At 34.7% G+C, this 13,091-nt stretch overlaps 1 protein-coding gene across 2 annotated transcripts; it reads right to left on the bottom strand.

Annotated features, from left to right (window-relative positions):
- Nucleotides 1–3,423: 3,423 nt before the first annotated feature.
- On the bottom strand, nt 3,424–12,065 carry LOC136987333 (deoxynucleoside triphosphate triphosphohydrolase SAMHD1-like). 2 transcript variants are annotated; one of them, XM_067285064.1, is made up of 13 exons: nt 12,010–12,065; nt 11,838–11,883; nt 8,738–8,781; nt 8,487–8,647; nt 8,156–8,354; nt 7,952–8,086; nt 7,854–7,883; nt 7,438–7,602; nt 6,997–7,088; nt 6,874–6,924; nt 6,573–6,804; nt 5,698–5,817; nt 3,424–3,734 (listed from the first exon to the last, which is right to left on the bottom strand). In XM_067285064.1, exons 2-13 carry the CDS (start codon nt 11,854–11,856, stop codon nt 3,510–3,512), a joined length of 1,473 nt encoding a protein of 490 aa, XP_067141165.1. In that variant the 5' UTR covers nt 11,857–11,883; nt 12,010–12,065; the 3' UTR covers nt 3,424–3,509. The 2 variants fall into 2 exon arrangements, with proteins under 2 accessions (XP_067141165.1, XP_067141166.1); XM_067285065.1 differs by having other exon boundaries at nt 12,003–12,021.
- Nucleotides 12,066–13,091: the final 1,026 nt, after the last annotated feature.

The raw sequence follows: 13,091 nt of genomic DNA, 5'->3' as shown, positions 1-13,091 counted from the left end.
CGTGAAAATGCATACGTCGGACGTTCAGCGCCGCTTCCTGTAAGCCTTGAAGTTTGGCAATGGTGTTTGGAAAGTCAGTGGAATCATGCTCGACATTCCAAACGCCATTGTCAAACTTCTAGGCTTACAGGAAGCGGCGCTGAACGTCCGACATACGCGTTTTCGCACTTAAAACTTCGGCCTCAACCTTGCTAATAACGGTAATATGTACGACGGTAAGTAATGATTGACAACTTAACCAGATTACTCTTTATCTGTTAGAAAACGCTATTGTTCGGCTTTTTACAATCTGCTCTCCTCTCCATTCCTATTTTCGCGCCTTTATTCGAATCCTACTGTCGAAATTCCTCCTCTGAAAAACTATTCGAACCGATTCTGTTTGTTTTAAAATGTTCGTCCGTTTTTGTAAGGTTGGTTATGCAAATTAGGAAGCCTTTGATGAGAGAGTGGTCATACGGATAGTTGCCGCCATGTCTTTTCCAAACTGCTTATTTAGCCGCAGCCACATACGTTTAGTTGGGGAAATGGTAATAATCTAGTTCACTTATTTAAATGGAAGTTCGACTGGAAAAAAATAAATGTCGTTTTCCATTTTTAGAATTAATTTTTACGATTATTTGTTTGCTTTTTGCTTCATATACTATTCAATAATTTTATCACGTTAACCTATATATCCATATATATAAGTAAGATATATCTCTAACTTAGAACATGTCATACATCCCACTCCAAAATATCGATTGCATTTCTATAAATCAATTAATTTTTATTTATTTTCTGTGTTACACGTAGCGCCATCTATTGGCAAAAAGTTAACAAAATAATTAACTAAATATAATTATTACAAAAAAGGATATACAGTACCGGTAATTAAAATATATATATAATATTCACCTAATTACTGCGACAATGATATAGTCGAAATAGATGTGCCATTACTGCGACAGGTAGCGCATAGCACTTGCCTGTTGAAGTGTACTAGTGTTTTGCTCCTGTACATCGTACTGTTCCTGTAAGCAATAAGCAATTGAGTCGTGTCGATTATGTATCTATGTTGGGGAGAAAATTTTTGTATTTAACATATGCAAGCTTTTGATTTCTTTCAGTGAAGTATCTTATGCATTCCATACATGCTTTTTTTAAAACTCTTTCTACCCTGTGGGTACTAAGATGATCTTTTTTAGCAAACCCATTATGGGTTCGGCCATGCCCACAATGGGAAGGCCGGGTTGTGAAGGACAAGGCTCGACATATTCGGACAGACCACCTCCCGAAAAATTCCTGGGGATTTATCGATCCGTCCGGATTCGAACCTGGTCCCTCCAGAACAGTAAGGTGTCACCTTGACCGCTCGGCCATCTGGCCCGTATTCTTACATACTTATTAGTGTCACGTGACCAATAAGTTTGGAAAACGCTGCTTTATAGTAATTTCTCATCTCTGTTTTCGTTATTTTATACTGTTGTTTTTTTGTCCTCAGCCAAACTCATTGAGACGATGTTAAATTTCCATCGATGTAATGCTTTTTCTTAACTATTCTTTTGCAGTGAGAAAATAACTATGATATATGTTATTCATAATTTATATTGTGTTTATTAATGAGATGGAGAGAGATTAAAGTTGAGCCAAAAAAGTTAGGAACAGCTTAGAGAAAGGGATTAAATTCAGTAGATTTAGTTCTTGGATTTCAAATATAGGTTGTTGGAGGAAAAAGAGGAAATTCCAACTATTTAGACAACCTATTCAACATATTTACAGGCACATAATAACTTAGAGATGATTAGAGGATGATGAGTTAAAGGTTGACAAATAAAATAGGTAAATGTAGGATGGTAAGAGTTCAGACATTATTATTAGATATTGACAGTGATAGTGATGACATGGAGGCTAGAAAAAAGGCATGTTAGTGATATTTTGAACCTATAAAAATAAAGGACAGGTGTAGTAGGCCATGAATAAATCTTCATTCATATTCTACTTTTGATAGTGCAGAATATTATATAAATTACCAAAATATGCAGAGCCAATGTATCATAAGAAATATAATTTTTCGTGTCAAAAATACAAAACTATTTCATTCCAAATACTATTTTTCATTACACTAAATCAAGTAAAATTGTATAGAACACTTTATGTAGCGTTAAAGTTAATAAATTGTTTAAAAAGTACTTTGTCTTTATCTGAATTAAATTTCTACGATTATTTAAATGTATCAGAAGATAAGCTATGGTTTTCCTAATTCTATTGTCATACGTATGCAATAAAACAGTAAAATGCAAATTCATTTACTTATTATACCATTACCTATTTATTGAACAGATATATTACACACGGAACATTATGTACAAAACTTTCATTCACGATATATAGCAATATTGTTAACAGTTTTTAACATTATAAAAGAGCTTCTTGTCTTGAAAATTGTTGAAACTAATATCTCAAATACTATAGTAGAGATAACACAGACTTATCACAATGCTAAAGATAACATAAAATGATAGAAGATTGCATTCTGAAGAAGTGTCATTTTTATGTTACCAGTAGCAGTGTGATAAGTCTCTGTTATCTCTACTATGGTATTTGAGATATTAGTTATAACAGTTTTAAACAGATCACTATTTAAAACCCGGATAAATTAAATATTTATCCACATCATCACCTGTAATTAAATTATCATGTTATTAATTTTTTATAAACCAAATACGCTTTTTTCTTTCTTTATACATGATATAAAATTAAAAAATGTAATTAACCAAATAGATAAACCAACTTCTTCTCGCCTAACAGCGACTCTGACGCCAGCTATCGGCAACCTGATACATTAACTCTACTGAGGAGCATAGAGCAAGGACATTCTGTATTTACACGTAACGCCATCTTTTGGTAGAAAATTTTAAAAAAATAATTAAATTTATACAAAAATGTATAATTAATTAAATATTTATTGAAAATAATAATTTATACATACAGTAATATAGCTATCCAGTATTACAGTATTGTACACGAATAAAGTATTTGGTTTGATGGGAAAATGCCTTTCGGGAGGTCTTTTACGAGGAACCGGCCCCGATTTAGGTGTTACTAACACAAAGAAAACCCGAAAAATTCCACGTGTGCAGCCCGTTGCCCAGGCGAGAACCCACGACAGTACTTCAGTTTTTTTATACATTCGGCCACTGATGGGCGAATGAAAGTATTTTAACGCGTTGTAAGTGGCTTGATTTGCAGTAAAATTAAAATAGTAAGCATAATGATTAATTATTTACCAGTATATACTTTATTGTACAGTACAGATGTACAGAATTGTAATATAACGACTTTTACATTGAAATATTTCACAGGTTTAATTGAATATGGCATGTATACAAGTTAACGCATTCTCTTCACTGAAATTTATGAAATAAGTTTTGTAGAATATAATAGAATTATAATTTAAATTATAATATATTAACTTATGAGAATTAATTTTATAACTATCGCAAATTCGTTGCGCAGGTTTAAAGATGCCATTAAGTGTGCATTGCATCGTACTTTTCGCAACAAATTCTTAATTTTTCGAATGTCATATCGTCGTGTCGTCTACACAAAACACTAAGTTTTACATCTCTGAATGTTTTCGGAGTCATCCAATTAGTTCGCTCTTCTTTCCAAGTATCATTCATGTTATATTTAGAAAAGAAGTAGACACGACTAACTGGATTATCTTCACCCTTGCCCCAATCAATCGAAATTATCTAATAACACAAAAAATAATGTTTAATACATAATTATTGTCAAAAATTTTCATTATTTAAACTTTTAATATTAGTATAACAGAAAACGTTGGGCATTCTGGGAATGGTACATACAACGATCTTGTAATTGAAATACCTGTATTTGGTGCTGTTTGGAGAGCAATTTAGTAGTCCCAAATATAATCAAAATTGGTTGGTGACATTTCGGGACATGTGGAAGACATTTGCAAATAAGTATAGAAATTCACCACTATGGCACTATTGGCGATTTGGATCATAAAGTCTTAAAAAGTGTACTTTATCGAGGATACTTTGCAAATTTACCAGCCTCGAAAGATTGCATAACTCTGCATGTTAGAAATATTACAGAAATTCAGCGACAGTTGCCTTCAGAACTTGCACGTAGAGAATGAAAACCATATTGAACAGTGTCCTCCGCATCTACGATCTCTGTGTAGTGTGAATGTCTTAAACAAATAAAGTTTGTTGTTGCAGCATCACAGATGCAATAGTGGAAAATTTTGCTATTAATTTTATTATATTTTTTTGGAAATGTCTTCTATATGTCTTGAAACGTCATCATGTCAGATTTGGTTGCATTTGGATTGAAAAATCTTTACAGACAGCGTTGAATAAAGATATTGATACTTAATAACTAAATAAGTTCAGAGAAATTATGACAATTTACAGGAGTACCCAGTAAGACTAGGTCCACGGGAAATATGTTGCTCTTTCTTCATTCTTTTACAAGGAAATGATGGTGCCGAGTAAGGAGAGTCGAACTCGAGTTATTATGATGTTGTGTACCCCAGTCAATATGATGTCGTGGAAGAAATTAACAGGTTACATCCAGACTTTCGATCACACGCAACAGTCTTAACGCTGCCTGTTAAACTCTTCGGCGACTTTGCGCCGATTGTATGTGGATCGCCACTATCGAAACAACTTGACTTCGTTTCTCCCTACTCAGCACCGTGCTTTACCTGTAAAAGCATACGCAAATACCAACATAATGCATATAGTTCCAGACTTATGGAGTACCTCGTATAATATAATAGTGAAATACATAAAGTGGATATCATTAACTGTGTTTTTTGAATTTATTTTGCTTTTCACTTAAGCATCTCTCCAGAGGCAAAACAGTTCTTTTTCAGTATTTGTTATGTTAAGTTTGTAGGCTTTAGATAACAGGATATTACGTTGCCATGACATGCACCCACCTCTCTGATATCTGAAACCATCATAAAAGGCAAACATACCGCACAGCGATTTCAGTGGAGGTTCATCACGATGTTGAATTTACACAATAAATTCAACATTCCATGACCACCACGTACTCCACACATGACCACTCTGAAATTTTTTTGTGGGTCAGCTAAAAAAATCGTTACATGCCTAGCCAGCATATTCACTATTGTTATCGAACTGGATGCGTAAGAAAGACTTATGATACAGCGATACCAGAAATGTCATGTTTGATTCTTAACGCATCGCTTTGAAGATGTTCTCTAGCAAAAGAAAGTCCACCTTTTGTGTCAATTATTGCCATGTTGTCATTGCTACACTCATAGATTATTTATACATAATGGTAAATCGTCTTAAATTAATTCCATTCGATTATTTTAGGGATCGCACGACAGATCCATAGATACAGGGGCTATGAGATGGCTAACCTCCCTCATCTTGCTCGGCAGTGCCTGTATGCAATACATAATATACGCTTTTGCTTTTAGCACGTTAGATAGAAAATAGAAAAAGTAGCAGCCCCTCAATGATTTACTCCTTCCTACAGGACTGTGGAACAGCACGCACACGTGCTCGATACTGGAAAGACCTGTTTTGAATCTAGATAAATGTTCAAGTGACGGCCTGAATATACATTAAAAATAACACAAATTTCATATTTATGTATATTTTACAGTGTAATTTTAATTGCATACTTTCTAATTCTAGTGTTATTTACCTGAATCTTAAAATCTTCTTCGTGTAATTCAAAATCACTTCCATGTTTTTTATAAAAGTCTCTTTTTTCCTCCGGAGATAATTCTTGTGCACATTTTATAATTGCCGCTTTTACAGTTTTCTGAAATGAAAAACGTGTACATGAAATATGCATGCGACTATTAAAGTGTTCTCGTTTTAGTTTAGTTTTGTGCCAAAAAACACTAAATGAAGTTATAGTTTTCCACTTTATTTCAATTTTTAACTTTTTCTGCCCAGTGGGCACTTAGAGGATCTTTCTATTTATACCAATTCCCGTTGCGGGAAAGATTGGGTGAAGGTCGATATATTCAGGTCTAATTGCCTACTAAAATCTGACAGAGAATTGCTTGCCCAAATTTAATCTCAGATTCTCATAGCATCTCTCGATCGCCTTGGCCATCCAAGCGGCATTTGTTATGATTATCAATAATCATAACACGTGCCGCTTAGATCAGAGTGATAGGATTAGGCAATGGCACTAGGAGGGCAATCACCGAGAGTGGAGATGCCCCCTAGAAGGTATTCTCTGAGAAACTTGTCCCTATTTAGGTGTTAGATACGAGGCCGGATGGCCGAGCGGTCAAGATTGCAGCCTATCGCTCTGGGGGACCCGGGTTCGAATCCCGACGGGTCGAAAAATCCCCAGGAATTTTTCGGGGGGTGGTCCGTCCGGTTATGTCGGGCCCCGTCCCTCACCACCCGGTCGCCCCATTGTGGGCCTGGCCGAACCCATAATGGCTTGCAATAAGAGGCCCTCTTAGTGCCCACAGGGCGGAAAGAGTTAAAAAAAAAAGGTGTTAGATACGGGAAAAATACCCCGAAATCTATATGAGTTATAATTATTTTTAAAGTTACCTTATCAGGCTTTTCGGCAACGGACCAATGAGAAACCGTCTGATATATTTTAGAATTTTGAAAGCGTCTCTCTACTATATCTATTATGTTTCGAACTTTCTCTATTTTTGAGTATTTGAGAGAGTCGTAAACAGCGCTGTCAGTCATCATGCAGAAGTTTCTCATTGTCAATGCAATATCTTCTTCCTCCCTGTTCACTGCATTAGTCCAATTGTAGAACTGGAAATTTTCACTACAGCGAAAATGAATTAAGAATATAGAATAATCATTATTTCAAAACACAAATAAAAAACCAGCTTACCCGTTAGGCGCTAAAACTCTTTCATCCGCCTCTAATAAAGCATCGAAAATACTGAAATTTTGTAAAATAGCCGTGTTATTTCGGTTATTCTACACAATTTTATCAATATTAGAAAAAACATACATTCTTTCTATTCTTCTGTTCATGCGATGTTGGTAAGCAGCGTGATGCAATTCACTTCTTGTTAGAAAATTCTTGTAAACAGCACTTACAACCTTTAAGAAAATGCGTGTAATTAAATTTTTCTGAGTAATGTCTACAGAAATTGTTAAAACGAGTTGTGTCTTTGCGAAATAGGCACTAGGTTGCCACCACGAAGGCTCCGTGATAACATGCATTCGAGGACAAACTTTCCCTCTGTTTACTTCGGTTCCTGTGTGGACCCTGTTTAAGAGGCTGCAACTGCCTCCATGGATCATTAGATGGGCAGTATCCCAGATACTTCTGTTTTTACCTGGCACTACCGGCACTAGGCTCTTCAGGCCTCAGTGTTGGTGAATTCCCTCACCCAATCGGTAATTTTCCTTACTTTTTAAAACATTAATTAAATAGTAAATTTCTTACTTTGTCACGGAAACAGATGACCTTTTTACCATCGACATCATTTACTCTTGCAAACTGCATGAGACGTTTGTATTCGAATCCGCATTTGATTCCGAGATACAGACAGTCGCGAAGATAATAATCCCATTTATCAACGTCTAATCCCGATTCTTCGTTATTCACAATCTATAAAATACACATAGAAATCATTAATGCTTATTTGCAGCGAAAACTCCATTAACAAACACTCCCGAATAGCGGACACCTTTACTTAACGGGCATTTTTACAATCCCAGACCGTTCAAACAGGACATCTATTATGTTTACCACTAAATAACAGATAAAATTCTGTGTTTCGACGGTGTCCGCTATTCGGAGGTTATACCGTATTTATTAAAATCAATAATAAATATATAAATAAACAAACAGATTCTTACTTGAAACAAAAATGCCCGCTCATCGCAGGTCTGTAAATGAAATATTAATTAGGTAAACAGAGCGTATTTTAGAAAAGATGTAATATGGTTTTCCTTACAGGTTTTCCTTTCATAAGATCTCTGATGAAATTGATTTTCGTTTTGTCTATATTATATCTTTGAAATTCCTCTTCCAATTCATACTCGTATTTTCGAATAATATAATCAAATATCCTAATGGATACTTCTTCGTGCTGCAATTAAAATGGATATAAATTCACAATTCGCTTAGAAATTGCTCGATATTTAACGTGTTAACGTACATTCCACGGTTTGCTTTCTTCTTTACGTTTTTTTCTGCACTTCCTCATAAATCTTTCCCACGAATGAGAAAATGGACCGTGACCAAGATCGTGGCAAAGTCCCGCAACCTGTACGCAATTTACCTCTTGGTCCGTTATATTTAATTCCGGTTGATTGTTTCTTAATTCTAGAAGAAATTTTCTCGACAAATAAGCGACTCTAGAATTATACATAAATATTTAGGATACTAAATTATTCTGGCCCACCGACGGGCACTAATATTTTGTGTAAACAACAGGTTAGTGGCCTGTTTGCTGATCTCAGGTTTCTTGAATATTAAAATGTTCATACCCTAAAGAGTGTTCGAAGCGATTATTGTTAGCTCCTGGATAAACAGTGTAGAGAAATCCCAACTGCTTGATGGAACGTAGTCTTTGAAATTCTGGTGTGTCTATGATTTTCATACATAAACCATTGAAACTGATTTGTCCGTGAACAGGATCGCAAAATATCTAAAAAATTAACTATGGTTTTATATAACAAATATTATGTTATAACTTATTTTATTACCTATAAAAATATTTTACATTAAAAACGGTTACCTTTTGAGTATTTTCATTATCCTCACAAATGTTATTGTTAATATCTTTAAAATATAAATAATAGAAATTAGGCTTATGGCGTTAGTTAAATCGGAAGATCAAACAGGGATACTTGTAGATTTTTAATATTAATTCATTTTATTATTGATTTAACACGACTATTAACCATAGAAAAACTCGACAGAGTGGATGAAACCACTGTTCACACCTCATCAATTCGCTAGCGTGTTCAATAGTTTTATCCACTCGGTCACTGGTGGACACGTAAATTAATTAAGTATAACACTTATCGTTAATAAGTATTGTTGGGCTGCTTGTTTGTTTATTTAGTTAAGTCACGGCAACGCAACACTTGGGCGATCTGTCTAGAGAAAAGGTCTTTTTAAAGGTAACTGGCCCCTAATCATGAGTTACAGACGTGGAGAAAACCGTCCTCTCTACGACCGAACTCTCAGTGTTCAGGGAACGGAACCGCTTGGCCACTGGAGGACCTTGTTGCGCTACAATTTGAAAAAAATTGTATACCTATAAATTTCCACTATCCGTTTGTCTGTCCTTCCTTAATCTCGAGAGTGGAGGTAGATACATGAAATTAGAAACCAGATATAAAAATCATACGGAAGGGAGGTCCCGATGAACTAAGCATTAAGATCCGGTTTAAACAGGAAGTCACGATTTCCATTGTTATGCTGCAAGAGAACTTGCTTTCTGTTCACTAACGACGGTCGATTGTTTTTTTCAATTTTTCATTTAAACGCTCTAATTGCTCACAATACATTTGAGCTGTAATTGTTTGATTAGGTTCTAACAGCTCAAAGTGAATTACACCGGACATATCCCACCAAACAGACAAAAGAATTTTTTTTGGATGCAACCCACCTTTTGCAGTCGGTTTTGGCTGCTTGTCGCGATCCATCCATTGTCTTTTTCTTGTCACATTATTAGATCCATTTTTCGTTTCCAGTAACCAGCCTACCAAGAAAAGGTTCTAAAGCAATGCGGGATGAAAGAGACGTGCAAATGTTTACACGTTGTTGTCGGTTAGCTATTGACAGTTCGTGTGGTATCCATTTTCCTAGCTTTGAAACTTTTCCGGTTTGTTGTATGAACAGTTCCGTGGGATGAATTTAAACGTTCCGCAATTTCATCAACTGTTAAAGATGGTTCTGCTTTAACCAGTGCAGAGAGAGCATCATCATTAAAGTCAACGAGTCTTCCAGTACGAGCCTTATCCTCCACACTATAATCATTGTTTCTAAATCTTTCAAACCACTTCTGCGCAGTCCTTGCACTAATTACAATTTGATTATGTACAGTATTTATTTATTTTTTTTTGGCTGCATTTGTAGCATTCTCACCACTTAAAAATAAAAAGTATAAAACATGTCTTTTGTATTCGTGAATTACTTCCATTTTAACAAAAATAAACAACTGAAATGCTTTCAATTCTGAACAGTATTATATGAATGAGATCCAATTTAACACTTCAGTGTAAAAATTATCACATTAGACTGATATTTTTAACAGCAAAACGAGATTTTTCTCAAGGTCATAAAAATGCGCATGGACTTATGGACTGACCTGATATTATGTTATTTTAATCTAACAAAAACAATAAACCAAACCAAAACCAAAATCAAATTACAGAAATTATGTTATCAGCAAGTAAATAGTGATAATAATTTGATGATTTTAACGATATTGACAGAATTTATAACAAATAAAATTAATTTTTAGTATAACTTATTTAAATTACGTAATTGTTGTACAGGTATCCCTCGTGTAACCCGGTAGATACCGTCCGAAAAAGGGCCGTGTTATGCGAATTCGTGCTATACAAAACAAAGGACTAACGCGAAGCATAGGGTTACGTTCCATAAGTTAGAACAAAGGATTCTATTCTTTTTAGTTAGCAAGAGAAATATGTTTGTTGATTAACGCAATCGATAATTTATTTCCGTTCAATAAATAATTAATAGTATATATCCTTACTTAACTGTACTGTAACTGTACTGTAAGTAGACGAAAATTCGAATTTTCCTTCTTTTCTGACTTACGGAGGCTTAAAAACTAACCTAACCTAATAATTAGAATAGGTTAGGTTAGGTTAGAACGTGCGTCACCACTGTTTTCTTTCTTCTGTTTCCTTGAATCAGAGACGAGCCGCCATTTTGGCACCATAGGTAACATTAAGCAAAAAAAGGATCCGTTGGAGGAGGAAGGAGTGGTGTACAGATTGATATGCACGTGCGGAGTCCCGAATTTTTACGTCGGAGGGATTAAACGGAAGTTGGAGGTCAGACTGTCGGAACGTCTCGCCGCAGTACCTTTTTAAAGGTCAATACTTCCCGGGTATTTTTGCATTGTAATATTAATAATTGTCAAATTAATGTTAATGAAGTAAAAATTGTGTATAAAGAAATAAATAATGTAAAACGAAAATTTAAAGAACATTTTGCAATTGTTACGCGAAGTAACTCCGTAAATTTAAATAACGGTGTGGTGCCAGCGGAATGCTGGGTAAACCTTGTCGGATGTAAAAACTGTAAACACTGAGTAAGAGATTGTAATGGACAGTTATTGTGATTGGCAAATTGAATCATATTGTGTATTTTGGAAGCCAGAAGTTGTGTTCGAATTACCGAATCGTAGAAGTATCGTGTTGTAGGATGGATACTTGTATTTTATTTACACCTACAATTCACTCGTCCAAAATATTCGTTTTTACAGGGCACAAGGCGTATGATTATGTCCCGTACACTCGTTATTGTCACTTCGATTTACTCGAGAAAATTCCCTAGAAGGGGTGCAGCTATGCCCCGAGCACCTGTGTATACCATGCAATGGACGAGTATGTCGATCTGGAGGCATATACGTGTCACTACTCTTTAGGCATACATACAGAGAAACCACTTGTGAAATTTACTCAAATTCTTAATAGACGACTATCCTTTCGATTATCATCTCTTTACCCTCTCGACTATCCGGCTATCCCGGTGAAAGCTTAGCAAAATTTATATTATAAATAATACGCTTGAGATTTTGCTATTCTTCGATACTTTATAGAAATAAGAATATAAAATGAAAATTAAAAACTTACGGTTTCCGATAAACGGCATTCCTTCTGAAATTTAAAATTTGACTGCCTGAAATTAAGAATTAATCGATTAATTATTGTTATTACTATTATTATAACGCTAAAAATTACTTATAAATAATGTTTTTAATATAAATTTATATAGGAAAATGCGTAACGATAATAAACCTTTTACACAGAAAATGAAGAAGAGAAACTTCTGTAACAGTTATTAAAGTTTCTCTTTCGTTTGAAGCGTTAATTTGATATTTGCTGTAAATAATAGCGATAAATTTATCTTTTCGTTTATCATCTTATCAAATGATTTCATTTGTTTTTCAAATGAAAATGAAAATATTATTAGATACGTTTATATAAAGGTCACTTTCTAATCTGGCCTTTCGATTGTCCGTCACACCTTCAGAATGATCGCCTGTGTTAGGCTACGTGCAGCATATCTTACGTTATGTTACGTCTGGTCAATCAAACAAGATGTTATTTGTAATTGCCTTCTTTCGTTGGCCACAAATAACGTAACGTAACGTTGTAAAGCCTGTCTTTCTCGTTTTATTGTTTACTCGTGTTTTACGTGTACAGTTTCGAGCATCACTTCACCTTCTTCAAAAATATAATGATAAATAAACAACTAGCAATAAGTTTATCGACTTTCCAGGCAACATTTAAGATCCTATAGAAAGATAAAGAAATTAGGTTAAAGTAAACGAGATAACGTAACGATAACAGTAGTAACTATTAATGATTTTGTCTCTATTATTCAATGGCTTTCTAGAGCAGTGTTGATACTGTAGATCAAGGGTGAGCAGTCCTTGACACACATACGTATTGTTTATGCCAAACTTAAAATACCCACCTCCAAATATACGTAAAAATACCCATTTAAGTGTACTAAGGAATAATATACAGGACAGAGTACAGTACGTTACATTATTTTATCAATTACATGCGTAACGTACAAAGCAGGTGACAAACATAACGTTCCTCTAAGTAGCACTTCAGAAACAAAAACGAATGATTATGTTACCCAATGGTTAAGACCATAGAATTATGTAACATTTATGTAAACGCCCAACCCATCTGTGGCTTAACCAAACCCAAAATAGACAAGAGAAAGGCCATGTTAGTGCTCGAAGGATGGAAGGATGAAACACTTATAATCTATACGTATTTTTATACGTTATATTTGATAAAATGAGGCTTTCCTTGTGTAAATTTCAAACGTCTGGAGAACACCAACAGTAAACTTTACTTACTACGAAG

The sequence above is a fragment of the Centruroides vittatus genome, unplaced genomic scaffold (assembly GCF_030686945.1).
Source record: "Centruroides vittatus isolate TY-2023 unplaced genomic scaffold, ASM3068694v2 scaffold_149, whole genome shotgun sequence".
NCBI classification, from domain to species: Eukaryota; Metazoa; Arthropoda; class Arachnida; order Scorpiones; family Buthidae; genus Centruroides; species Centruroides vittatus.
This window is presented reverse-complemented; position numbering and strand designations above follow the sequence as displayed.